Consider the following 27,484-nt stretch of genomic DNA (forward strand, 5'->3'; position numbering starts at 1 on the left):
CCCCTTGAGCCCGCCCCATCACTTAATATCTTGGCTGATCAGATTGTAACCTCAACTCCACATTTCCTGCTCCTCCGGGTAACCTATCGCCCCCTTGTCAAGAATCTACCTACTTATTGTAAAGATATTCAAAGACTCTGCTTCCACTGTCCTTTGGAGAAGAGGGTTCCAATGATTAGTGTAGGATTAGTGTAAGTGGGTGCGGGGATTAGTCACGGAGTCGTACGGCATGGAAACCAGCCCTTCAGCCCAACTCGTCCATGCCAACTAAGTTGTCTACCTTAGCTTGTCCCATTTGTCTGCGTTTGGCCCATATCCCTCAATCTTTCCTGTCCAGCTATCTTTTAAACATTGTAATTGTACCTGCCTCCACCACTTCCTCTGGCAGCTTGTTCCAGCTGCATTCTGTACTGTATGACCCTAGTTTGATCTACTTTCCAGTTTCTGAACCCGAGACTACAAGCCTATTAACGCAGCCTTTCCTCACAATTCGGCTTGTAGCCCCCAGTATCACTGCTTAGAGTGATGTAGCTACACCTCATGGAAACAGGCCCTTCAGCTCAACTGGTCCATGCTGACCAAGGTGCCCATCTAAGCTAGTCCCATTTGCCTGCACTTGGCCCATATTCCTCTAAACCTTTCCTGTCCATGCATGTACCGGTCCAAGTGTCTTTTAAATGTTATTGTACTTGCCTCAACCACTTCCTCTGGCAGCTCGTTCCATGTACTGACCACCCTCTGGGTGAAGAAGTTGCCCCTCAGGTCCCTTTTAAATCTTTCCCCTCTCACCTTAAACCTATGCCCCTCAAGTTTTTGATTCCCTTTCTCTAGGGAAAAAGACTGAGTGCATTCACCCTATCTATGCTGTTCATGATTTTGTACGTCTCTATAAGGTCACCCCTCGGTCTCCTACGCTCCAAGGAATATAGTCCTAGCCTGCCCAACCTCTCCCTATAACTCAGGCCCTTGAGTCCTGGCAACATTTTCATAAATCTTCTTTGCGCTTTCTCCAGCTTAATGACATCTTTCCTATAACTGGGCTTATTATTGGTAAATTGGTTTATTACTGTACTGAGGTACAGTGAAAAACTTGTCTTGCAAACCATACATACGGATCATTTCATTACAACAGTTGAGGTAGTACAAGGGAAAACAACAATGGGGACATGCCAAATTTATTTAGCCTCCTGAGGTGACCAAAACTGTACACAATACTCCAGGTGCAGCCTCACTAACAGCTTGTATTAATTATTGATTTGTACTGATTAATTTGTACCCTCACCTTTCCACAACCAGTGTCCTCCCTGCCCCAGCTGTAGGAAGGGAGAGAACTAACGGGAACAATAATAGGAAACGACTAAATGGTTTGCTGTGCTTGACTTTCAGCGGCCGTCTATGGGCAAGGTGTATATTTTGCGGCGAGCTCCATTGTCTCGGTGGACAACCAGTATTCGCCACCCAACCCCGACGGGCATAAATTTGTGTTTGTGGTGAATGTCCTGACTGGATCCTACACAAAAGGGGATGGCAAGATGAAGACCCCGCCACTAAAAGACAGTAAGATGTCGCTCAGGTATGACTCCCTGGTAGACAACTGCGATAATCCTAAGATATTTGTGGTTTTCCACGACACTCAGGCCTACCCTCAGTACCTCATAACCTGCCAGTGGAAGTGACCCTTCAGCACAACTCTTCCATGAAGATTGCACTATGTGCCCACCCTGTGCATCAAGGTTACTCTGCCGTTGTTTTAGCCCCACCGAATCCAGCCTCCGCTGCAGCCTGGGGAGCTTCATCCAGCCTTAATCCACTGCCTGTAGGGGTGAAGAATAGGATTCTGGCTGCATTGGGAGCCCATCGATCCCTGGACTTGGCTCTCTTTCTTCATCACAAGCCCCAAGCTTGCATGAGCTGGACCTTCTGCATTCACAGGGGAAGTAAAGGGCAGATTGTCACAGGGTTGGGACACTCATTAGAATTCTAAGCATCTGCCTTACCGCTGTTTCTCTGTTCAGTTTGGGAGATTGTGAAATAGAATATTTGTGTTTGTAAAATGAAAGAATTGGGTTTTTTGTGGTGGGGTCGGATGGAGAAGTTCTCTTCTCCTCCTGGCACATCTCCAATTTCTGTTGTGTCTTTGCCAATTTCCTTCAGTGTTCGGCCACGAATAAAGTACCTATCACTTTCATCAAATTATCCTCCCATTCTTTATAAGGAGTGGTAGAAGCTGAACCTCCACTCATTGCAGGGTAGGCTGTTGGAAACTTGACCCAATCTGAAGATTAGAGTCAGACTGGTACCAACTTATCTAATTCGCCTTCCTGAGCCAGTCCCACTTGCCTGCATTTGGCCCATATCCCTCTTAACCCTTCCTATCTATGTACCTGTCCAAGTGTCTTTTAAGTGTTGTAATTGTACCCACCTCTGCTACTCCCTCTGGCAGCTTGTTCCATGTACCAACCACCTTCTGTGTGGAAAAAGTTGCCCGTCAGGTCCCTTTTAAATCTTTCCCCTCTCACAACTCTATGTCCTCTAGGTTTAAACTCCCTACCCTGGGAAAAAGACCAACCGTCTCATCTATGCCCCTCATGATTTTATAATGCTCTATAGGGCCTCCTCCACTCCAGGAGTCAAAAGCCCCAGCCTTTGAAAAGTTTATGGATGGCTTTCCAAAGCTAGGGCACGTTCAACAATGAGGTGAAAACTGTTGGAGCAGAAGGTGAAGGTGAGATCCGGTCATGGTTAGAGTTACTTAGGATAAAGGAAAAGTAGAAACATAAGGAGGAGACAGCCATTCAGCCCCATCATTCCTGCTACACAGATCATTCCACTGGGTGGCACGGTGTCGGAGCTATCTGACAACTCCAGGGACTTGGATTCGATCCTGACCTCTGGCACAGTCTCAAGTATGTTCTCCCTGAGACTGCTTGGGGTTCCTCGAGGTGCTCCGGTTTCCTCCTACATCCCAAAGTTGTGCTGCTTCGTGGGTTAGTTAGCTGCTATAATTTATGCGGAGTGTGTAGGTGAGTGGTAGAATCCAGGGTGAAATTGGTGGGAATGTGGGGAGAATTGATTGTAGGGAAATGGGACTCGATGAGCTAAATGCAGGCTCCTATTGCAAGAAGTGAAGTATCGAGCCTGATCCAGAGAACCAGTGGGAGGCCATTTAGCCCTCCCACACCATCCTTGCTTCAGCAACTGTTAGTGCATCTGCCCAACAAAAATCGATCAATTTCAATCAACCACCTCTTCTCAAAAGGCGGCCGAGGCGTGTCACTGATCTCCACAGACCTTGGTATCAGGTACTGAAGGACCTGGCTCCAATCTTAGTTAATCCTCCTTGTAGCATCTGGATTTTCCCAGCAGAGGAAGTAGTTTCTACCTTATCCTATGTTTTTAATCATCTAGAATATCCCTTAATCTTCTGCACTTTGAGGAGAGAAAAAAACAAAACTATTCTTCCTATTCAGCCGTTTTAGAGAGGAGAAGGTTCACTCAGATTAAACCCCCCCCCCCCCCCCCCCTTCTAAGGTGCCCAGAGCAGACATGTCCCAGAAATGGGTGTAACTGGAGCTTTCTGTACCTGTAGCAAGTCGTACACCCTGTTCTGTATTTCCTGCGAGAGGAAGGCCAATATTAACCATCTAATTTTTAGAGATGACTGGACTGTTAAACTTTAACATTACCTAGCCATGATAAGCGAGCAGTGACAGGCCATTCAGTGCTGATGTTTGTACTCCAGATGAGCCTGCTCCCACTTCCCTGAACGATCATTGACCTCAAACATTAACTCTGTTAGCACAAAGGCTGCCTGACTGCCTGAGTATCTCTAGCATTCTGTTTTTATTTTCAGATGTCCAACATCTGCAGTTTTGCTTTTCTGTCACACAGAATGGGTCAAGTCAAGACTCTCACAGAATGGGTCAAGTCGAGACTGAATGGGGCAGCTCCCCACACAGTGACTGGTTTAACCTGGTGAAAGACACACGATTGTATGAGTGCATTACCACGGCTAGCTTCTGCTTCCTACTCCCCACCATTCAGGGCTTGACACTGCCGTCCTACATTGAAGCTTGGCCACGCAGCCTTTGTACTTCTGGCTTCTGTTTGTTTTTGGAATCTGGGTGGCATTGAAGCAAGAACCAGACTGTGGTGAAAATGCTGAAGGGTTAAAAACAAAATTAACAACCAGACATTCCTGTTTAATTGGTGAAATGCTCTGCAGCTAATCTTTAAAAAAAAATTCAAAGCCATAAGCAATTGAACCCAGCAGCTTTCTGCCTCAGACCTGACTCTAGCCCTTGTTGGTAAAAGGTGAACGGATGCGACTGAGGGCAGTGTAGAGGGTGGTGGGGATGAAGCTTCACCATTTTCATGAGGGGCTGGTGGAGGAATCCCACACGTCAGTGGTTTCCAAGCCATGAACTGTAGGGCTCGCTCTCTGTGTGGCAGTGTGGTCATTGGAGCCACTTTAATTTCATTGATTCATTAAAGATTTATTTTCAAACTGAATTGTGAATGTTTCTGTGGAGTTTTGCTTCTCTGTGTCTGGGGCCCATTACCCGGATGATAGTAAGATGGTTCAAAGGTTTACTTACTGTGGAGGTGGCCCCAGGAGAGACTTGCCCCCTGTTGTGATCTTCAGCGCTGTGGCCACTAGGCTGATGCCTGAGCCAGGCAAGGGCTTCCTGTGTGTGCGTGTGCTCACGTGCGCGCGCGCCAGCCAGTGGTACCAAGGAAGTTATAGGGCAGATCAGTTGTTCAGACTGGGGGGGGGGGGGGGGGGGGGGGGGGGGGGTGGTTGGAGTTGTAAGAATGTAGAACGTACAGCACAGGAACACCCTTCAAGCCCATCATGATGCCAATCCAAACTAACCCCACCTGCTGTATGGTTGTTCAGGTACCACAGGTAAAAGTCAAAGGAAGAAAAGCAAAAGGCCTTTGCTTTAACTGCTCGGACTGAGCCCCACAGATTGAGGTGGCTCTGGGTTCTGGCCACAGTCTGAACTGATGCAGTTATTCGCCGTTGGAGGGAGGTGGGGGAAGAAAGTGAGTTCACCTCATGACCCACTGCTCACAGGCTTCCACTGACTACAGCCCAAACCCATCAGAGTGTGGTAAAACTAGTCAACAGTATAGCCCAAAATTTATTATAAAAAATAAAGAACTGAGGTATTGCTTCAAAACACCAAGCAGTGATCTAGTCTGTATTCTAAGCCTTGCACCATTTAAAGTTAATTGTAAATTCAACTCATGTACACGTCACCTTGCTGATGACTCCAAGGCCGCTCCCAGCTACGCACGAGCAGTTCTGTCCACATCCCATCATTTGTCCCCAAGTACCTTTATGTAATACAATAGTTTTTAAAAACAAAACAACCATAGAGCATTACAGCACAATACAGGCCCTTCAGCCCACCATGTTGTGCCAAGCTTTAAACCTCGCCTAAGATTATCTAACCCCTTCCTCCCACATATCCTGCTATTTTAAATTCCTTCATATGCTTATCTAACAATCCTCCAACTTTGACCAACGCACCCGCCTCCACCACCGCCCCAGGCAGCGCATTCCGTGCCCCAACCAGTCTCTGGGTTAAAAAACCTCCCTCTGATATCTCCCCTGAACTTCCCACCCATTACTTCAAAGCCATACCCTCTTGGTGCCCTGGGAAAGAGGTGCTGGATCTTGGGGTCCAAGTTCGTAGCTCCCTGAAAGTGGCTTGATTACATGTTCTTACTTTTCCTTAAGCCCATACATTGATCGCTTTAGTTAGGAGTTCATCACACAGAACAATGACAGGACTCAAGAAAGAGAGACCACAATCATTCTTTAATATAGCAAAATTTATTTATCATAAAATAAGCTATAAAAAATTAAAAAGTTTCTTTTGGGAGTTAGATCTTACCACTGGCATTGGAAGCTCTGTACTTCAAAAAGAGTGTTTTGTGATAAGTTTGAAAAGACCAGATAGTCCACCTGCCCAGTGTAAACACACGAGCTGTCTTCTGCTCTGTTCACATTGAGGCACGTGGTCTGTGACCACAGTGGAAGAGGCAACTGAATTAATAACCAAGGTTGAAAACGATCACAAGGCTTTCAAAAACTGTCTTTTCTTTCAAACACATCACTGTGCTCAGAGGAAAAGATTATTAGAAATAATTAAGGAGAAAGGGATAGAAACAGACAGCAGGTCTTTCTACAAGTCTAGAGATAGAAGAATCTTTACTCTAGACAGGATCTGCCTCGGCTGAATTAATTTATCCTTCATCATGTTTTTCTCTCTGTTTGATGGTTTCTGCCCAGCACATAGTGGTGTCGAGTCTCACCAATGACACTGTTACAACACACATTTTAGTCCTCTGCCTTTCTTTGGGCTGGATGGAAAGTAGAGAACGGGAGCCATTGTCACACACCCTCAGCTGCTGCCAGGTACAGCTGAGGAAACGGCTACCTTTCTAAAAATCACCTGAACCACCGCAGCTGCCAAATCCCTCACTTCGGGGCCACCGAATGTGCGGAACATTTCGAAACCGCTGCTGCTGCCGCGGAAGATGTGGCGTCCTTCCACAATGAGAATCCCTCAACACTTCATTGCTATTATTTCCTCTGTCGCAATCTGGATTATTTTGTTGAAGTCAAACTTGAGATACTTTCGCCAGAATCTTCGATCCCGTCCATAAACCTTGGCTGGGTAGCAGGGACTCTCTGGGGAGGAGAGAGGTCAGGAAAGAGTTAATATAAAAATGCTGAACAATCGTTGGTTTTCCATGATTCCCGAGACCAAATCAAAGCTCAGCTTCGAATAGATTCCTTAAACACAAAGCTGATCGGTGCACTTACTCTCCAGCCAGAAGTCCAAGGGAGTGACCTGAATGAGGAGACGATGGTGAGAAGAGATGGCACACTGGCTCAGTAGGTCGAGCAGCTGCCTCACAGTCACCACCCGGCTTCGATCCTGACCTTGGGCGCTGTCTGTGTGGAGTTTGCACATTCTCCCTGTGACTGAGTGGGGTTCCTCCAGTTTCCTCCAACATCCCGAAGACGTGTGGGTTGGTAGGTTAATTGGCCACTGTGAACTGCCCCCCCCCTCCCCCCCCGTGTTGGTGAGTTGATGGGAATGTGGGGAGAATAAAAAAAATGGGCTAATGTAAATTGGTGGTAGATGGTAGGTGTGGACTCAATGGGCTGATGAGCCCATGTCTGTGCTGGTATAGGTTTATTATTGACACATGTACCGGGACACAGTGAAAACCTTTCGTTTGTGTGCCATCCATATAGATCGTTCCATACATAATTACATCGGGGTAGTAAGAAGAAAATAGAATGCAGAATATAGTTACAGTTACAGAGAAAGTGCAGTGCAGGCAGACAAAGTTCAAGGGCCACGACAAGGTAGATTAGGAGATCAAGAGTTCATCCTTTAGCATATAAGAGGTCTGCTCGAGAGTCTGATAACAGTGAGATGGAAGCTGTTCTTGCTGTATTACTATAATAGCCAAGATATTCTCAATACTGGTGTCCCACAAGGCTGCATCCTCAGCCCTCTACTCCCTATACACTCATGACTGTGTGGCCAGATTCCACTCTAATTCCATCCACAAGTTTGCAGGTGATACCACCATTGTAGGCCATATCTCAAACAACGATGAGTAGGAGTACAGGAAGGAGATATATATAGAGGCTAGTGACATGGTGTCATGACAACAATCTTTCCCTCAATGTCAGCAAAACAAAAGAGCTGGTCATTGACTTCAGGAAAGGGGACAGTGTACATGCCCCTGTCTACATCATTGGTGCTGAGGTTGAGAGGGTTGACAGCTTCAAGTTCCTAGGAGTGAACATCACCAATAGCCTGTCCTGGTCTAACGTAGACACCACGGCCAAGGAAGCTCACCAGCGCCTCTCCTTCTTTAGGAGGCTAAAGAAATTTGACATGTCCCTGTCAACCCTCTCCAATTTTTATTGACGCACCATAGAAAGCATCCTATCCACATGCATCATTGCCTGGTATGGCGACTGTCCTGTCCGTGACCGCAAGAATCTGCAGAGAGTTGTGGACACAGCTCAGCACATCACGGAAACCAGCCTCCCCTCCATGGACTCTGTCTACACTTCTTGCTGCCTCAGTAAAGCAGCCAGCATAATCAAAGACCCCACCCACCCCGGACATTCTCTCTTCTCCCCCTCCCATCAGGCAGAAGATACAGGAGACTGAAAGCACATAGCACCAGGCTCAAGGACAGCTTCTACCCCAATCTTATAAGACTATTGAACGGTTCTCCAGTATGATAATAAACCAATTCCAATATAGACACCCACATACACCTCTAAACCGAGATAGCTGATTCCAGGCAGAGTAAGTAGAGGTGTAATCACACACACTGCATCACTGCTATCATCAATTCTCAAACACCAATGCAGAGGGACCCACATTCTGATTGTGCCAGTTCATGGACCACAGCCACAGGAACTGCCAGAGTCCAACTGGATCACTTTCCATTCGAGGAAAGAACCCACTGTCGGTACCCACTCTGAAGTCAAATGAATTGTGGGGTTGAATCACTTGAGGCCAACGACATTGGGTCCTACTGCCAGTGAATGAAATCAAACTAGCCAGGGTGCCCATTCCTGCTCACAGCCGAGGTACCCCACTGGAAGAGAGCGCGCCCCTCAGTCAGGGAGGATGCAAAACAAACTGCTGGAAGGACTCAGCGAGTCGAGCAGGATCCTGATGCAGGGTCTTTTGACCACACCTTTGCCTCCATAGATGCTGCTCGACCCACCGAGTTCCTCCAGAAGTTTATTTTTTACTTCTGTTTCCAATCGTCAAGTTACAGCTGAATGAAACTTGGAGTATTGTGTGCAGTTCTGGTCGCCACACTATGGGAAGGATGTGAATAAGCTAGCGAATGTGCAAAAAGATTCACGAGGACGCTGCTGGGACAGGAGAGCTTGTGTTACCAAGGGAGGCTGAACTGGCTAACTTCCCTGGAGCGAAGGAGGCTGAGGGGTGACCTTATAGAGATTTGTGCAGACAAGGTAGATGGTCACAGTCCTTTTTTCTAGGGCAGGGGAGTCTAAAACTTGAAGACACAGGTTTAAGATGAAAAGAGAAAGATTAAAAAGGGATCTAAGGGGCAATTTCTACCCACAGAGGGTGGTGGGAATATGGAACGAGGTGCCAGAGGAAGTGGCAGAGGCGGGTACAATTACAACATTTAAGAGACATTTGGACAGGTACATGGATAGGAAAGGCATATCGACCAAACGTAGGCAAATGGGATTAGTTTAGATAGACATCTTGGTCAGCATGGATGAGTTGGGCTGAAGGGCCTGTTTCCATGCTGTATAACTCTACAATTCAGGGAGGATGCATTTGGCCTCACCACTAGCATTCACGTGAAAACTTGGGTAAGTTACCAGAAGCAAAGGGTATCCATAGACACAAACTTAATCCCATTCCACTGGGCCTTGATACCAAAACAATGGAAAAAAATTTTTACCAATCCCGTGAAGTATCCTTGCAATGGCTCTGCCCGAGAACTTCTCGTCAAGGCGAAGAGACAACAACAGGCGGATGTCAGCTCGCAGCTGATTCTCCCAGTCGTTGAACTGAAACAGAGACACCTTTAGGTGAAGTATTGGTATTGGTTTATTATTGTCACTTATACCGAGATGCAGTGAAAAACTTGTCTTGCACATCGATTGTACAGGTCAATTCATTACACAGTGCAGTTACATTGAGTTAGTACAGAGTGCATCGATGTAGTACAGGTAAAAACAATAACAGTAGAGTAAAGTGTTACAGCGACAGAGAAAGTGCAGTGCAATAAGGTGCAAGGTCAGCTCTATAAAACTCTGGTTAGACAACACTTAGTACTGTGTCCAGTTCTGGTCGCCTCATTATAGGAAGGATGTGGAAGCATCGGAAAGGGTGCAGAGGAGATTTACCAGGTTGCTGCCTGGTTTAGGGAGTATGCATTATGAGGAGAGACTAAGGGAGCTAGGGCTTTAGTCTTTGGAGAGGAGGATGAGAGGAGACATGATAGAGGTGTACAAAATATTAAGAGGAATAGATAGAGTGGACAGCCAGCGCCTCTTTCCCAGGGCACCAATGCTCAATACAAGAGGGCATGGCTTTAAAGTAATGGGTGGGAAGTTCAGGGGAGATATCAGAGGAAGGTTTTTTACCCAGAGAGTGGTTGGGGCATGGAATGTGCTGGCGGTGGCAGGTACATTGGTCAAATTCAAGAGATTACTAGATTAGCATATGGAGGAATTTAAAATAGAGGGATACGTGGGAGGAAGGGGTTAGATAGTCTTAGGTGAGACTTAAAGGTCGGTACAATATTGTGGGCTGAAGGGCCTGTATTGTGCTGTACTGTTCTATGTTCTATATCACAACAAGGTAGATCGTGAGGTCAGAGTCCATCTCAATGTATAAGGGAACCATTCAATAGTCTTATCACAGTGGGGTAGAAGCTGTCCTTAAGTCTGGTGGTACGTGCCCTCAGGCTCCTGTATCTTCTACCCCGATGGAAGAGGAGAGAAGAGAGAATGTCCCGGGTAGGTGGGGTCTTTGATTATGCTGGCTGCTTCGCCAAGGCAGCAAGAGGTAAAGAGTCCATGGAGGGGAGGCTAGCTTCCGTGACATGTTGAGCTGTGTCCGCAACTCTCTGCAGTTTCTTGCGGTCCTGGGCAGAGCAGTTGCCTTACCAAGCCGTGATACATCTGGATAGGATGGTTTCTGTGGTCAACACCTTCACCTTCTGAGACTCTATGAGCCCAAGTCCAACCAATCTCTCCTGGTGGCATCTATGGAGGGAAAAGGCAGTCCTGATGAAGGGTGTCGACCTGAAATGTCGACTGTCCGTTTTCCTCCACAGATGCTGCCTGACCTGCCGAGTTCCTCCAGCGTTTTGTGTGTTGCTCCAGATTCCAGAACCTGTAGTCTCTCGTGTCTCCAATCTCTCCTGGCAACTGGACTTAGGCTTAGTCAGATTCTCTGTAGGGTTCTAGTCACCATATTACACCAAGGATATGCAAACAAGAGTCCATCAGTGAGACCTAACTAGAGTCAGCTCACTTCCAGCTAAGGCAACACCCAAAAGCCAGGAGTTTGGCACCAACCTTCACTCTGTCCAGCTCGTCTTCTTGCTCTGGGTAGCTCGCCAGTTGATCCTGGTTGTTGTTCTGGTCAAAATAGTCCTTCAGCAGCTGCTTTAGCTGTGAGCTTTTCTCCATGTCAACAGCATCTGCACAGATACTGCAGTTTTTAAAGGCCACACTGAAAAAGGGAGACGGTGAGAGAGACACAAAGAAATGGAGAGGCCTGAGACATTGATTAGAACACTTGACCAAACGCTAACTTCTATCACCAACTGAGAGAATCCTCACCGAACTACAGGCAGGTGGAGAGTCAGGAGCACGACTAACCACCTAAACACCACAATGTCCATTAACTCAGTCCTCTTTGTTATAAAGCCCTGGGTGGCACAGTGGCAGAGCCACTACCTCACAGCTCCAGAGACATGGGTTCAATCCTGACTTCGGGCACTGTCTGTGTGGAGTTTGCACGTTCTCCCTGTGACCATGTGGGTTTCCTCCCACATCCCAAAGATTTGTGGGTTGGTGCATTAATTGACTCCTGTAAAATTCCCCCAGTGTGTCGGTGAGTAGGAGAGTTAATGAGAATGTGGGCAGAATACAATTGGTTTAGTGTGTGTGGGATTGGTGTACATGGGAGCTCGATAGCATGGACCCAATGGGCCAACAGGCCTGTCTCAGTGCTGTGTGACTTTATGACAGCCACCCACTTCAAACAAAAACAGAAAGTGCTGGAAACACTCAGCAGGTCAGGCAGGAGAGAAAATAAGTCAATCTTTAAGGTCAGTGACCTTTCAACAGAAGGACTGACCTGCTGGGTGTCTTGGCATTTTCGATCTTTGTTTCAAATTTCCAACATCTGCGTTTTTTTTTGCTTCAATCCTTGACGACCTCTTTAACAGAGAAGGTCGCCTGGTTGTACTGCTGCACCAGGTAGGAACACCCAGTCACTGCACTAACCCCACAGTAAATAACAGCATCCAGCTCCCTCCCATCCCCCTCAGCCTCTCGCTCACTGCCAGCACCCATCCAGCTCCCTCCCACTCTCCCCCAGCCTCCCACTCACTGCCAGCACCCATCCAGCTCCCTCCCACTCTCCCCCAGCCTCCCACTCACTGCCAGCACCCATCCAGCTCCCTCCCACTCACTGCCAGCACCCATCCAGCTCCCTCCCACTCTCCCCCACAGCCTCCCACTCACTGCCAGCACCCATCCAGCTCCCTCCCACTCCCCCCCCCCAGCCCCCATCCAACTCCCTCCCAGCCTCTCACTCACTGCCAGCACCCATCCAGCTCCCTCCCTCTCCCCCCCCAGCACCCATCCAGCTCCCTCCCGGAGGAGGGGCGCTCTCACCTGTGAAATGACTTGAAGGAAGACTTGAGGCGGAGCAGTGCAGACTTCTCGTGGGACAGAACCCGATGGTGCAGAAATTCACAGATCCCGTCTAGTTCATGGTGGTCAAGATCTCCGTACGATCGGAAGTGGAAGGAGAGGTCGCTGAACTCCACCAGGACTCCGCTCTTCCCTGTGCCCGGAATTCCTAGCAAATCAGAGCAGGAGGGATAGCAGATGCCTGAGTGAACACAAGCTGACTCCGAAGAGGAGATGTGCAAGCCCCAGAGATCTTGCCAAGCGAGAAAGGCTGGGTCTTTACCACGAGGAAGCCCAGAATCAGGGAGCCTCGCTAGATCAGCACGGAGCTCCTGTGAGCCCACATCTGGAGAAACATGTGAGTGATGGCTCAAGGAGGCAGCAACGAGGACCAGTTGGCATTTCCACCCTGGGAAAAGATCCGATCTACCCTATCTATGCCTCTCATAATTATAAGAACTTCTGTCAGGTCTCCCCTCAGCAACCGATACTCTAGGGAGAACAACCCAAGTTTGTCCAACTTCTCCTTATGCCTGATGCTCTCAAATCCAGGCAACATTCTGGTGAACCTCTCCTGCACCCTCTCCAATCCTTCTCTGTAACACAGCAACCAGAACTGCAGTAAATTTGAGCTGAGACTGATGGATTTTTAACCCTAGGGGAATATCAAAAGACAAAGGGAAGAGGCGTGAATGCCACTGTAATCTTATCAAAGAGAAGAGATAGGAGAGGTAAGTACGAGAGGACATGGCTTTAGGGTGAAAGGGGAAAGCTTTAGGGGGAACATTAGGGGGAACTTCTTCACTCAGAGAGTGGTGGGAGTGTGGAACAGGCTGCCATCTGACGTGGTAAATGCGGGCTCACTCTTAAGTTTTAAGAATAAATTGGATAGACACATGGATGGGAGAGGTCTGGAGGGTTATTGACCGGGTGCAGGTCAATGGGACTAGCGGAATAAAGTTTCAGCACAGACTAGAAGGGCTGTAGTGTTCTATGGTTCTAGTAAAGCAGGCTTGAGGCACTTGCTTCTGAGGTGCTAATCAAACCAGTTGCTCCACACAGGAGAAGCCAGTGCAGGAAAACATTATGGAGGCAAGAACGTCCAACAAATAAATGCTCTTGAGAAGACTACGGGAGTGAGCAGCGAATACGTCTGCACCTCAAAAGGAGAGACACTGGCTGTGGAAATGGAAGAGTGACCCTGGTTAGGGTTTCTGCAGCTGTGGGGGGGGGGGGGGGGGCGTCCCAAGTGGGAGGATGCACCCCTGACCTGTCACGGTAAAGGATTGCGTGGAGCTAGTGGGAAACAAAGTGTCAGGTGTTACGGACTCAGTGAAAGTCCCTTTAAGATAGAGTGTGTGTGTGTATGTGTGTGTGGGGCGTGCTTACGTCAATAGAAGATAAAGGACGTAATGACGTTGTTGAAGAGGTCAGAAGAAGAAGAAGAAGAAGGAGAGAGAGAGAGAAGGGAGAGAGACACCAGCCTGCTTGTTTTCTCTATCGATGGATGAGAAACAATAACTGTGTTTGCCATAGAAATCCATGTATGGAAGTTGGAAGTAATCCGGTGGAGTTCACTTTGTTGCTGACCTGTAGAAGGAAACAGGTATTTATGTGTGGACGACCACGGTTCGGATGCTTTTCGGGGTGAGGAAGTCACTACCGAGTAAACACTGAAGTGTCGTTTGGGTTCCATCGTGGAACATTTGGATTTCGTATTTACTCTCTCTATGTTTCTCTACGTCTACGTCTTATCTTCAGACAACGGTGGTTGTTGAAGAAGCCCTTGCTCATGTTTCACCTTATGGCTTGCGGAACTGAACTTTAAGAACCATTCCGGAACTGGGAGTTTTGGACTTTGCCACACCCACACACACACACACGAAGAGTTTAGTTTGGGGTTAACGTTCAAGGTTTAACATTTTTGAATTCTAACATACTAACATTTTTACTTTTATTTTACGTATTATCATAAGTAGTGATTAATAAAATAGTTTTTAACACTGAATCATGCTCAGTGTGTTTCTGTTGTTGCTGGTTCGTGACACAGGGGAGACAACAGGGAAAGATCAGAAGTCCAGAGAGAAACCGCAAGGAGTTATTTCCCAGCCTGAAACGCAGATGTTGTGTAAAGAAGTCTCAGTATTATCTCAGGTACCCACTGGCTGAGCCCGAACTCAGCCTCCTCAATAGTCACCTCGCTTGCACTGAGTCGTCATCCACTGCAGTTGCCTTAGTTCTCGTTTGACTGGGAGCAGCTCCCATCCCATTGAATCCGCCAGTTCCACCACATCGAACTCGATTGAACTGGAGTGGGTATGATCGACGCCCGACAAACGCTCCTTGGCGAGGGCCACTGCCACAGCAGGGCACCTGTAAACAAAGACGTAATCGTCACCTGGGCTATTGAACCATCAATGTGCTCAGTTACTTAACAAGTGATAAAAAAACTAAGTTCTCATGCTGAGCTAAGTACAACAGGACATTGATAGGATGCAGACCTGGGCTGAGAAGTGGCAGATGGAGTTCAACCCGGAAAAGTGTGAAGTGATACACTTCGGGAGATCAAATTTGAAGGCAGAATACAAGGTTAATGGCAGGACACTTAGCAGTGTGGAGGAACAGAGGGATCTTGGGGTCCATATCCATAGATCCCTCAAATTTGCCATGCAGGTTGATAGGGTTGTTAAGAAGGCGTATGGCGTGTTGGCCTTCATTAGTCGGGGTATTGAGTTCAAGAGCCACGAGGTGATGTTGCAGCTCTCTAGAACTCTGGTCAGACCACACTTGGAGTATTGCGTTCAGTTCTGGGCACCTTATTATAGAAAGGATGTAGAAGCTTTAGAGAGGGTGCAGAGGAGATTTACCAGAATGCTGCCTGGATTGGAGAGCATGTCTTATGAGGATAGGTTGAGCAAACTAGGGCTTTTCTCTTTGGAGAGGAGGAGGATGAGAGGTGACTTGATAGAGCTGTACAAGATGATAAGAAGCATAGATTTCCCCAGGGCAAAAATGGCTAACAAGAGGGGGCATAATTTTAAGGTGATTGGAGGAAGGTATAAGGGGGACGTCAGAGGTAAGTTTTTTTTTTACACAGAGAGTGGTGGGTGTGTGGAACGCACTGCCGGCAGAGGCTGAGGGGGCAGATACATTAGGGACATTTGAGAGACTCTTAGATAGACACATGAATGATAGAGAAATGGAGGGCTATGTGGGAGGGAAGGGTTAGATAGATCTTAGAGCAGGATAAGATGTCGGCACAACATTGTGGGCTGAAGGGCCTGAACTGTGCTGTAATGTTCTGTGTTCTCGAGGGACAAAATGGTCATTGCCTTAGAATACAAGAGTTGGAACATTATGTTGCAAACACTAGTTAGGCTGCACTGCATATGGTGTACAGTTCTGGTTGCCACAAGAACGGTGTATTGGTATTGGTTTATTATTGTCACTTGTACCAAGGTGCAGTGAAAAATTTGTCTTGCATACTGATCGTACAGGTCAATTCATTACACAGTGCAGTTATACTGAGTTAGTACTGAGTCTATTGATGTAGTACAGGTAAAAACAATAACAGTACAGAGTAAAGTGTCACAGCTACAGAGAAGGTACAGTGCAATAAGGTGCAAGGTCACAACAAGGTAGATCGTGAGGTCATAGTCCATCTCATTGTATAATGGAACCATTCAATAGTCTTATCACAGTGGGGTAGAAGCTGTCCTTAAGTCTGGTGGTACGTGCCCTCAGGCTCCTGTATCTTCCACCCGATGGAAGAGGAGAGAAGACAGAATGTCCCGGGTGGGTGGGGTCTTTGATTATGCTGGCTGCTTCACCAAGGCAGCGAGAGGTAAAGACAAGAGTCCAAGGAGGGGAGGCTGGTGTCTGTAATGCGCTGGGCTGTGTCCACAACTCTCTGCAGTTTCTTGCAGTCCTGGGCAGAGCAGTTGCCGTACCAAGCCGTGATACATCCAGATAGGATGTATCAGCTGGAGAGCATGCAGAAAAGATTTACAATGATATTGCCTGGATTGGAGGGTTTGAGTTATCAGAAAAGATTGGATAGGCCAGGACAATCTGTTTTCCCTGGAGTGAAGGAGGCTGAGAGATGACTGGATAGAAGTATATAAGGTTATGTGAAGCATAGATAGGGGAGGTGGTCAAAATCTTAATCCCATGGAAGGGCATCAAAAATAAAAGGGCATAGGTTTAAGGGGAGCAGGAGTTTTAAAGGGGATCTGAAGGGCAAGTATTTTTTTTAAGCACAGAGAGAGGTTGATATTTGGAATTCACTGCCAAGGGAGGTAGTTGAATCAAATACAATCGCTGCATTGAAGAGGCACTTAGACAAACACTTTAATAGACAAAGATACGTCCTAATGTGGGCAAATGGGGTTAGTGTAGATCGACGTGGATGCGGTGGGCAGAAGGGCCTGTTTCTGTGCTAACATAGAACAGTACAGCACAGGATCAGGCCCTTCAGCCCGTGTAAGACTCTGTGACTCCATCTCTGACTCTACATTTGGGGAGATCAGAAACACGTAGTAGAGTCATAGAGTTACTCAGCACAGAAACAGGCCCTTCAGCCCAACTGATCCATGCCGACCAAGATGCCTGTCCAAGCTAGTCCCATTTGCCGTGTTGGGCCCAAATCCTTCTAAACTTTTCTGAAACGTTGACCACCTGCTTTTCTCCACGGATGCTACCTGGCCTGCTGAGTTCCTCCGGCATCATTGTGTTTTTCCAACAGGTACTCCAGGCTCAACAAAAGATGTGTGAATGGAAAAAAAACTCCTTGATAAACACAAGTTGTCAGCTGATTTGGGAAGGGGAGGAGCTACAAAAGACCAAGTGCAGCAAAAGAGCAGAGAAATGAACAATTAGAAACCTTGGGGAGGCCTTATTAGCTTCAAAACACTCCCTAAATACCAATTTTTCTAACAGACATTTACGACAGCAAGCACATGTAGCCGGTAGAAGATGGCGAGCTGCCTCATACTTACCGTTCTCTCAGAGTTGTACTGTAATTGCTTTAGGTAAGCCCTAGTGTGGCATTGAGTTGGTAAATATCCAATTCTAAGCTATCATGCACTTCACAATCTATCAGCTGTATGAAACCAATATATCTGTGTCTAGATTATATGTTTGTCTTTTATTGTGACAGACTCTCATTTGTCCATTTATCACATGTAAACAGGCCCTTCTGCCTAACTCATCCATGCCAACCAAGATGCCCATCTAAGCTAGTCCCATTTGCCTGCATTTGGCCTATATCCTTCTAAACCTTTCCTATCCATGTACCTGTACAAGTGTCTTTTAAACATTGTTATTGTACCTGCCTGAACCACTTCCTCTGGCATACACGCACCACCCTCTGCGTAAAGAATTTGTCCCTCAGGTCCCTTTTAAATCTTTCTACCTAGTTCCCTCGAGTTTTAGATTCCCTTTCCCTGGGTGAAATAGATTGTGCATTCACCCTATCTATGCTCCTCATAATTTAATACACCTCTATAAGGTCACCCCTCGGTTTCCTACGCTCCTGTCCAAAGTCACCCCTCGGTCTCCTACACTCCAATGAGTAAAGTCCTAGCCTGCCCAACCCCTCCCTGTAACTCAAGCCCTCAAGTTCTGGCAACATTTATGAGTTTAACCAGTCCTATCTTTTTCCATAACTATTTTTAGAATTATGGTTTTCAACTCATGATGCTCAACTCTGCAAGCTCTGCCATTACCTCCTACCAGAGCAGGGACAACATCTACCTTCTTGCCATGGCTCTGAGCTGCGAGGGTCCGTTGTAGCAGGTGAGGCGGCAGGTTGAATAAGTTGGGTAGATCAATTCCAGCCAGTGTTGGGGATGGAGCTCCAAGTAGCACAGCAGAGTCTCAATTCCTACAGAAACAAAGTGTACAGGAGTCACCACTGCGCTAAAAGCAACAGCACATGCCATTAAGTATCATTCTCCCTAGTGGGTAATTCGATTAGTGCAAGAGTGCAACATCAAAATATCCAATCATCAACAAGGAGTACTGATCATCATCATCAGGGCAGGCACGGTAGTGTAGTGGTTAGGGTAACACTATTACAGTGCCAGTGACCCGGGTTCAATTTCAGCCGCTGTCTGTAAGGAGTTTGTATGTTCTCCCTGTGTCTGCATGGGTTTCCTCCAAGTGCTCCGGTTCCCTCCCACATTCCAAAGACGTAAAGGTTAGGAAGTTGTGGGCACGCTATGTTGGCGCCGGAAGCGTGGCAACACTTGCGGGCTGCCCCCAGAACACTCGACGCAAAAGATGCATTTCACTGTGTGTTTCGATGTACATGTGACTGATAAAGAAATCTTATCTTCTATCAGGTCAGTTTCCTTTAGTTTAGTTTACTTCTTGTATCGAATGCAGAAATTTGACCCCAGGAAAACTGGCATAGGATAACGAATGTAAAAAAATCAGTTTTAAACAGAACTAAAAGGAAAAGCTTAAAACGTAAAGCAAAATAAAGGTGGATACAGGAAAAAGTATAATATATATTAGTAGCTCTTCAGTGGCTAAACTTCATTAAACTGGATGCAAAGATAGGGACAGGCTGGTAGAAGGGCAGGCACACGGCAGGCAACATAATCCAGCAAAATATGATGTATTACCCATCGACAGAAAGAAACAGTGGAAATATAATTAGAGGGAACAATTCAAACTGTGATGTGGGAACAGAGATCTTGGTGTACATGCACACAAATCGTTCAAAGTAGCAGGGCAGGTTTTATCCGTCAGACAAAACATCAGGTGACCACGGTGTCAGCAAAACAGACAGAGACCCTCTTGTGATAAAACAGTATTGAACATCACAACTAACACGCGACGAGATCACCCCACCAAGCTTTGACCCAACCACGGCGAGACGCGAGATGGGAATGCGAGGAGCATGACGAAAATGGTGATAGGGTAGTGGAGGTCTGTGACCAGTGGTGTTCCACAAGGATCCGTGCTGGGACTTCTGCTGTTTGTGATCTATATATAGATGATTTTGATGTAAATGTAAGTGGTCTGATTGGTAAATTTGCAGTTGACATTGAAATTGATGGCGGTGTGGACAATGAGGAAGGCTGTCAAAGGATACAGCAAGATATGGATCAGTTGCAGATATGGGCAGAGAAAAGGCAGATGGAATTTGATCTGGACAAGTGTGAGGTGTTACACTTTGGGAGGTCAAACGCAAGAGGAAAGTATACAGGCAGGACCCTTAACAGCATCAATGTACAGAGGGATCTTGGGGTCCATGTTCACAGCTCCCTGAAACAGCTGCCTTGGACAAACTTGGGTTGTTTTCTCTGGAGCTCCAAAGGCCGAGGGGCAGACCTGAAATAAGTTTATAAGATTATGAGAGGCATAGCTAGGGTAGAGGGTCAGTCTTTTTCCCCAGGGTGGAAATGTGAAATACTAGAGGGCATAGGTTGAGAGTGAGTGGGGGAATAAAGGAGATTTGCATGGCAAGTTGTCAGGGGAGGTGGGAGAAGCAGATATGGTAGTAATGTTCAAGAGACATTCAGACAGGCACATGAACAGGCAAGGAGTGGATGGATACGGACCATGTGCAGGCAGATGGGATTAGTTTGGATTAGCATCATGGTCGGCACAGACCTGGTGGGCTGAAGGGTCTGTTCCTGTGCTGTACTGCTCTATGTTCTAAAGTGTAGAGACAAAAAATATCACAGCCAAATAACTAGTTTCTTCACTGCAATCTGCTAAAGTGGACATGTCATAGTCTGGCAGGTGAAGACAAATAAAAGGCTCAACAACATCTCAGCTGTTGTTGGTTTGACCACCTGGACACTCGATGAGCCCTGGTCTTGTGTAACCCACATATAGGAGGTTTAACAAAGATTTCCTTGGAAAGTGCAATATCCAATCCAATGCAAGGTGAATTCAGGCTTACAGATAATATATTATTCATTATCCCAGTGCCGATTTTTCCAATTTCTGCATTTAAAACATTTCCTTGCTTTTATCTTCAACAGAAAAATAAACTGAATGGGCCGGATTATGATCAGCATTCTTCGCTGGTGATAAGATCTTTCACAGTCAGGGAGGTGTGAAAGCCAGATGTAATTCCTAAAGTAGCAAGTACAGCTGCTTACCTTCCTCACGGATATCCAACATTTCCACGGTTTTCTGTATCGGCAATGCTCTCTCGTGCCCAGGGCAGATCCTTGGAGGAGTCCTGTCGGATTCTTTGAGGGGCCGAACTTCCTCAGTGGACACGTCTTCAGATGGGTCAGGTATTTCCATCATCTCATCGTCTGCAATTTCCCCACTCTGTAGGAGAAAATATGGGCACAGGGTAGTGGAGTCTAATGCTAGAGGTCTCATTGAAAGTGGCTACACAGGTGGACAGGGTGGTTAAGAAGGCTTATGGAATGCTTGCATTTATTAATCGGGGTATTGAGTATAGGAGTCAAGAAGTTATGATGCATCTCTACAGAACTCTGGTTAGGCCGCATTTAGAGTATTGCGTGCAATTCTGGTCACCTCACCACAGGAAGGATGTCGAGGCTTTAGAGAGGATGCAAAGGAGTTTTACCAGGATGCTGCCTGGATTAGAGGGCATGTGCTATCAGGAGAGGCTGGACAAACTTGGGCTCTTTTCTCTGGAGCGGCGGAGGCTGAGGGGTGATCGGTTGGAAGTGTATAAAATTATGAGGGGCATAGATAGGGTGGACAAGCAATATCTTTTTCCCATTATTTGTGATCCAATACCAGAGGGCATGCATTTAAGGTGAGGGGGGTAGGTTCAGAACAGACGTGAGGGGTATGTTTTTTACTGAGAGAGTGGTAGATGCCTGGAATGTGTTGCCTGATAGGGTGGTGGAGGCAAGTTCATTGGTGGCTTTTAAGAGGGGCTTGGATGGGCACATGAATGAGAGGAAAATGAGAGGGATATGGGCATTCTGTAGGTAGGAGGGATTAGCTATGTCGGCACAACATTGTGGGCCGAAGGGCCTGTTCTGTGCTGTACTGTTCTATGTCTTAGGTTTAAGGTGAGAGGGGAAAGATTCAAAGGGGCTCCAAGGGGCAGGTAGAGGGTGACGGATAGGTGGAACAAGCTGCCAGAGGAAGTGGTTGAGGCAGGTACAATAACAATGTTTAAATGACATTTGGACAGGTTCATGGGTAGAAAGTTTAGAGGGATACTCTCATAATTTTTAAGAAGCATCTGGACAAGGACTTAAATTGCCAAGGCATAAAAGGGTAGAGAGCAAGTGCTGGTAAACAGAATTAGTATAGATAGGCACGTGATGGTTGGCACAGACATGGTGGGCTGCAGGGCCTGTTCCTATGCTGTATGGCTATGACTTTGCACTCAAGTATCTAGAGAAGGACTTAAACCCTCAGCTTTTAGCAAACGCAAACAATGAACCACCATTGAATCAACAGACCGTACCATTCAAACATTTGGGATGGGCAATACATGTTGGCCTTGAGGATTAAAAAAAATGCTCCTAATTACAGTTTTAAAAATTATTCAGTCTCCAGATCAGTAACTAAAGTATCTGGTTACTAATCCAGTAATTTAAACATTACACAAATATTTCACTGTTAAACTAATCTGATAGCGTTTAGTGATAGTAAAACCTCCATCACGTCATAGAGCACTACAGCACAGAAACAGGCCCTTTGGCCCATCTAGTCCATGCCGACTTGATATTCCGCCGAGTCCCATCTACCTGCACCCGGACCATGTCCCTCCAAACCCCTCCCATCCATGTACCTATCCAAACCACTCTTAAATGTTACAATTGAACCTGCATCCACCACTTCCGCTGGCAGCTCGTTCCACACTCGCACCACCCTCTGAGTGAAGAAGTTCCCCCTCAGATTCCCCTTATTTCACCTTTCACCCTAAACCTATGACCTCTAGTTCTAGTCTCACCCAACCTGAGGGGAAAAAGCCTGCATGCATTCACCCTATCTATACCCCTCATAATTTTGTATACCTCTATAAGATCTTCCCTCATTCTCCCGCGCTCCAGGAAATAAAGTCCTAACCTATTCAACCTTTCCCTATAACCCAGGTCCTCAAGTCCCGGCAACATCCTTGTGAATTTTCTCTGCACTCTCTCAAGCTTATTGATACCTTTCCTGTAGGTAGGTGACCAGAACTGCACACAATGTTTGGAGCTGCCATTGATATCATAAAATTGGCAGGTACTGCATAAACCAGAAAATTGAGGATTGTTCCTTCACTCAACCACTTTAAGATCAGCAGTAAACTTTTACCACTTCTCACACATGTACTAGGATTTTAATTGTTATAAATGTTACGTAAAAGCGAATATACAAAATGCACCAAATTTTAAATATGATTATAAAAACATTAAATGAAAAGTATTATTATAATCAAAATGAAAAGGAAATGTCACCTAGTAGTTGAAAGTAATTTTTTTGACTTACACTGATGATGTCCTGCTGTTTCTGATAGATTTCACGACACTTGCAGGAAGGGAGTACTTTCTGGACCAGTTTTTTGATCGTGTAGTAATCCACGGTGTCAGCATAGATGTGCCGTCGTAGTTCGTTCATATCCCCACCCTGTGCAAAAGATAATGAATGGCACGATTCCGTTGTTGATACTTCAGTGGTGAAAATGCACGTGTGTGCAGAAAGACACAACAGGACCGGTTTTCAGTTCTCCACACTGCAACACACATTTTACTGGCATTCAAATGGACACCTCAGCACAATGCCTCCACTGCCACCTTTGCACCTTGATCACCTGCGGATTTATCACCTCCCCCACCAGTCAAAAGGCAGACTCTTTATTCATCCAACTGGAGGACATTTCATAGAATCATACAGCAGGGGAACAGGCCATTCGGCCCAGTTCACCCCTGCTGACCGGTGGGCACCCTTCTGTATTAACCCCAGTCACCCAGCATTTGGTCCACAAGCCCTCTATGCCTAGACACGCAAATGCGTGTCTCTCATTCCAGGTACTTACCACTGGACTTCTGTCCCTTCTCTCCAACTGGGACTAATGTTTCAGTAAAAATAAAGTCCCTGTGATTTCTCCCTTGGGTTTGTTCCTTCAAAAGATCCTGGTGAGAAACTCCAGCCCAATCTGGGAGGGTTGGGAACACTGCGTCTAATGGTGGTAAATAGAGGCAATCAAGAGACCTAATAGAATTTTGTGTTTTATAACATGGGGAATACAATAAGACAAGTGAAGACCTGGTACATGTGATGGCTACGTCAGTTGGTGTACTGTGTTCTACAGTCTCGGGGCAGGCATGGACTGTAGGTGGACTGGGAATCCCAGCTGATCCACAAGATGGGCTGTTGCGTACACCTGATCCAAGAGCCACTTTGAGTCGGAGAACTGTGCCAACATGTGGTGGTGTAGGGCTCCCACACGGAACTAGAGGTGGGCGCAGACTCAAACCTGTGGCGCCTACCTGCCTTGCTGGGTAGAAGTATACAGGTCACTGAAAGGTACAGAGCATGGTGATGAAGCGAATGGCACACTTGCCTTCATTGGACAGGGCACTGAGTAGAAGAGTAGTGACGTCATGTTACAGCTGTACAAGATGCTGGTGAGACCTCACTTGAAGTATTGTGTGCAGTTCTGTTTATAAAAGTCAAAAGTCGAGTTTACTGTCATATGCACAAGTACATGTATGCACAGGTGCAATGACAAACTTACTTGCAGCAGCATTACAGGCACATAGCATCATAAAAGCAGCATTCACAAGTAAAACATAAACTAAACATAAATTACTACAGGAAGGATGTGATTAGAGAGGATCCAGAAAAGATTCACAAGGATGTTGCTGGGATTGGACAGCATGAGTTATGAAGAGAGACTGGATAAGCTGGGTCTGTTTCCTTGGGAGCAAAGGAAACTTAGGGGTGACCTTACAGATTTATAAAATCATGAAGGGCAGATGAGGTGGATGATCAGAGTCTTTTTCCAAGAGTAGGAGACTCTAAAACATAGGTTTAAGGTGAGAAGGGAAAGAATTAAAGGGGACAAGTTTTTTTTCCACACAGAGGATGGTGGGTATATGGAATGAGCTACCAGAGGAAGTGGTAGAGGCAGGTACAATTACAACATTTAAAACTCATTTGGACTTGGATAGGAAAGGTTTAGAGGGTTATGGGCCAAATGCAGGTAAATGGGACTAGCTCAGGAGGACACTTTGGACGGCATGGATGTTGGGCTGAAGGGCCTGTTTTTATGCTGTATAATTGGGCAGACACGATAGTGTAGCGGTTAGCGTAACGCCTTACACCGCCAGAAACCCAGGTTCAAATCCGGCCACTGTCTGTAAGAAGTTTGTACGTTCTCCCCGTATCCGCATGGGTTTCCTCCGGGTGCTCCAGCTTCCTCTCACATTCCAAGGACGTACGGGTTAGGAAGTTGTGGGCATGCTATGTTGGCATCAGAAGCATGGCGACACTTGCGGGCTGCCCCCCAGAACACTCTACGCAAAAGGTACATTTCACTGTGTGTTTCGATGTGCACGTGACTGATAAAGAAATCTCTATCTGATCGATGAATATATCTCCCCTTAACCTTTTTTTGCTCCAGATTACAGCATGTGCAGTCTCCTTCATTCTTCTAAGATCGATCCCAGTTTACCTCTGCTTATCTCCCTCAGCCCTGGTTCCACTCTGGTAATAACCTGGTTGGGTCACTGATACCCATGGGAGCATGCCGACCAAGTCAGTGATTGCCTTCAGGGGAAGGGTTCAGGGTTTCAGTAACCTCAGTCACCTCCTCACCTCTGGGTCAAGGAAGAGGTGGCAATGGGCTAGCTTTCCATCTCTCCCAGCGCGGCCAATCTCCTGCACGTAGCTCTCAAAACCCTTTGGCATGTTGTAGTGAATGATCCCTCGGACATCAGACTTGTCCAACCCCATGCCAAACGCCACTGTTGCCACGACAATACGCAGCTGCCCGCTCATGAAGTTGTTCTGGATTCTCCTTCGCTCACTTGCAGACATTCCAGCGTGATAACAATCAGCGATCCACTTTAAAGGCTGCCTCACCTTCTTCCTGGCTTAGAAGTTTTAGAAAAAGAAAGATTAAAATAAGGAAATCTGTCCATGTAGAACCTTTCCTGAAACAAAAAAAATGTGCCAACATATTTTTCTAATGCCATTAAGATACAAGATATTTTTAAAGATATTTATTTATTAGTCACGTGTACATCGAAACACAGTGAAATACGCCTTTTTGCGTTACTGAGAATGTGCTGGGGGCAGCCCGCAAGTGTCGCCACTCTTCTGGCGCCAACATAGCACGCCCACAACTTCCTAACACGTACGTCTTTTTGGAATGTAGAAGGAAACCAGAGCACCCAGAGGAAACCCACGCAGACACACAGAGAGAACATACAAACTCGTTACAGACAGCGGCCAGAATTGAACCCGGGTCGCTGGCGCTGTAATAGCATTACACTAACCACTGCACTACCGTGCCATCCATAAGCTTTTCTTGGGGGCCTGGGAAGTAAATATCTATCACAGGAGAATGTGTAAACTACACACACCGGCAGAGGTGGGGATCGAACCTGGGTCTCCGGAGCCGCGAGGCAGTGGCTCTACCCGCTGCCCAACTGTGCTGTCCCCAAGAGTGTCGCCACGCTTCTGGCACCAACATAGCATGCCCACAACTTCCTAACCCGTACGTCTTTTTGGAATGTGGGGGGAAACCGGAACACCCGGAGGAAACCCACGCAGACACGGGGAGAACGTACAAACTCCTTACAGACAGTGGCCGGAATTGAACCCAAGTCGCTGGCACTGTAAAGTGTTACGCTAACCGCTATACTAACGTGCCATTAACGACTTCTAAAAAACGGAAACACAATGTCAGAGCCCTCTGAACCTGTTCTGCCCGTCTCAGACCCCAGCTCTCTCCCATTATGGGCTATGCCTTTTGTCTAGAAATCCATCCAATTCCTTCTGTGGTAGAGAAAGCCACAGGTTCACCACCCTCCAAGTGAAGAAATTTCTCATCTCAGTCCTAAGCGTCTTACCCTGCATCCTGAGACTGTTTTACCTTTGTGTTTCCACTGTGTTATCTTTGCTCTTGGCTCTCCCAGCCAGGAGAAACATCCTTTCCACATCCAGTCAGTCAAGACATGTCAGTATTTTCTGCATGGGTTTCCTCCGGGTGCTCCAGTTTCCTCCCACATTCCAAAGACATACAGGTTTGGAGCTGTGGGCATGCTATGCTGGCGCCGGAAGTGTGGTGACACTTGCCGGCTGCCCCCAGCACATTCTCAGTAACGCAAAAAGATGCATTTCACTGTATGTTCTGATGTACATGTGACTGATAAATAAATATCTAATATCAAGCCTCCCAACTGTTTCAGCTGTAGAATACATTGCCTAGGGAACAGCAGTGAGCCTCTGCAATGCATGCGAAGTTCACTCTGCTTTGGTACTGGTTTGCATGAGAAATAACAACTGGTGTTTACCATTAAGTGTGCTCCACAGTTCAATAAAGTCCTGGCTGAACTTCTATGTCAACAGTCCTGCCCTATTAGCACCCCAAAATCCATTGATCTTTGAGTTAACAGATATCAGACCATAGTATCTACCCTACTAGATCCCAGTTTCCTCTCTCCCTCCTTTCTTAAACATCGGGGTCCATATATTACTTTCCAATCCATGTTTAACTGAATCCAACAACTGAGTGATCTTCGTTGCTCAGTCCATGAGTATATTGCAAAATAACTACACAGCCCCTTCAACTAATCACATTCTCCTTCCTCCTTCAAAACATCAAACTGCTCCAACAAACATTTCAGGAGCTTCTCACCTTTTCTGTGTGTGCTGGTTCGAGTGAAGAACTTGTTTATAAAAGTGAGTCCTAATAAATTGGTCCTCTCTCAGTCCCAGCTTAGAAATTTTCCCCACTGGATTTTCAGCCTAAATAGATGTGAATCTTCTCAATTTCTTCTCCAAACTGTGTTTTAAACAGCGCAAGGTTTGTTCTACTTTCCCCAGTATCTC

General features: G+C 46.6%; 2 protein-coding genes across 4 annotated transcripts in view; one reads left to right on the plus strand and one right to left on the minus strand.

Annotated features, from left to right (window-relative positions):
• The window catches only part of parp10 (poly(ADP-ribose) polymerase family member 10), a 45,775-nt gene extending 41,263 nt beyond the window's left edge, over positions 1-4,512 (plus strand). For 2 of the 3 annotated variants that reach the window (XM_052016992.1, XM_052016993.1), the window contains exon 11: positions 1,387-4,151. In XM_052016992.1, coding sequence (XP_051872952.1) covers positions 1,387-1,676 — 290 coding nt within the window. In that variant the 3' untranslated portion in view covers positions 1,677-4,151. Of the gene's footprint in view, positions 1-1,386 lie in introns of all 3 variants that reach the window. The other variant, XM_052016994.1, reaches the window with a different exon arrangement.
• Positions 4,513-5,832: 1,320 nt separating this feature from the next.
• recql4 (RecQ helicase-like 4) overlaps positions 5,833-27,484 on the minus strand; it is a 68,520-nt gene continuing 46,868 nt past the window's right edge. The window contains exons 17-25 of the mRNA XM_052016991.1: positions 25,244-25,521; positions 22,913-23,050; positions 20,599-20,776; positions 18,233-18,362; positions 14,676-14,851; positions 12,461-12,647; positions 11,132-11,288; positions 9,505-9,613; positions 5,833-6,706 (exon numbers count right to left, since the gene is read on the minus strand). Of these exons, the coding sequence (XP_051872951.1) occupies positions 6,582-6,706; positions 9,505-9,613; positions 11,132-11,288; positions 12,461-12,647; positions 14,676-14,851; positions 18,233-18,362; positions 20,599-20,776; positions 22,913-23,050; positions 25,244-25,521 (1,478 nt within the window). The 3' untranslated portion in view covers positions 5,833-6,581. The remainder of the gene's footprint in view (positions 6,707-9,504; positions 9,614-11,131; positions 11,289-12,460; positions 12,648-14,675; positions 14,852-18,232; positions 18,363-20,598; positions 20,777-22,912; positions 23,051-25,243; positions 25,522-27,484) is intronic.

Source organism: Pristis pectinata, chromosome 5 (genome assembly GCF_009764475.1).
Source record: "Pristis pectinata isolate sPriPec2 chromosome 5, sPriPec2.1.pri, whole genome shotgun sequence".
NCBI classification, from domain to species: domain Eukaryota; kingdom Metazoa; phylum Chordata; class Chondrichthyes; order Rhinopristiformes; family Pristidae; genus Pristis; species Pristis pectinata.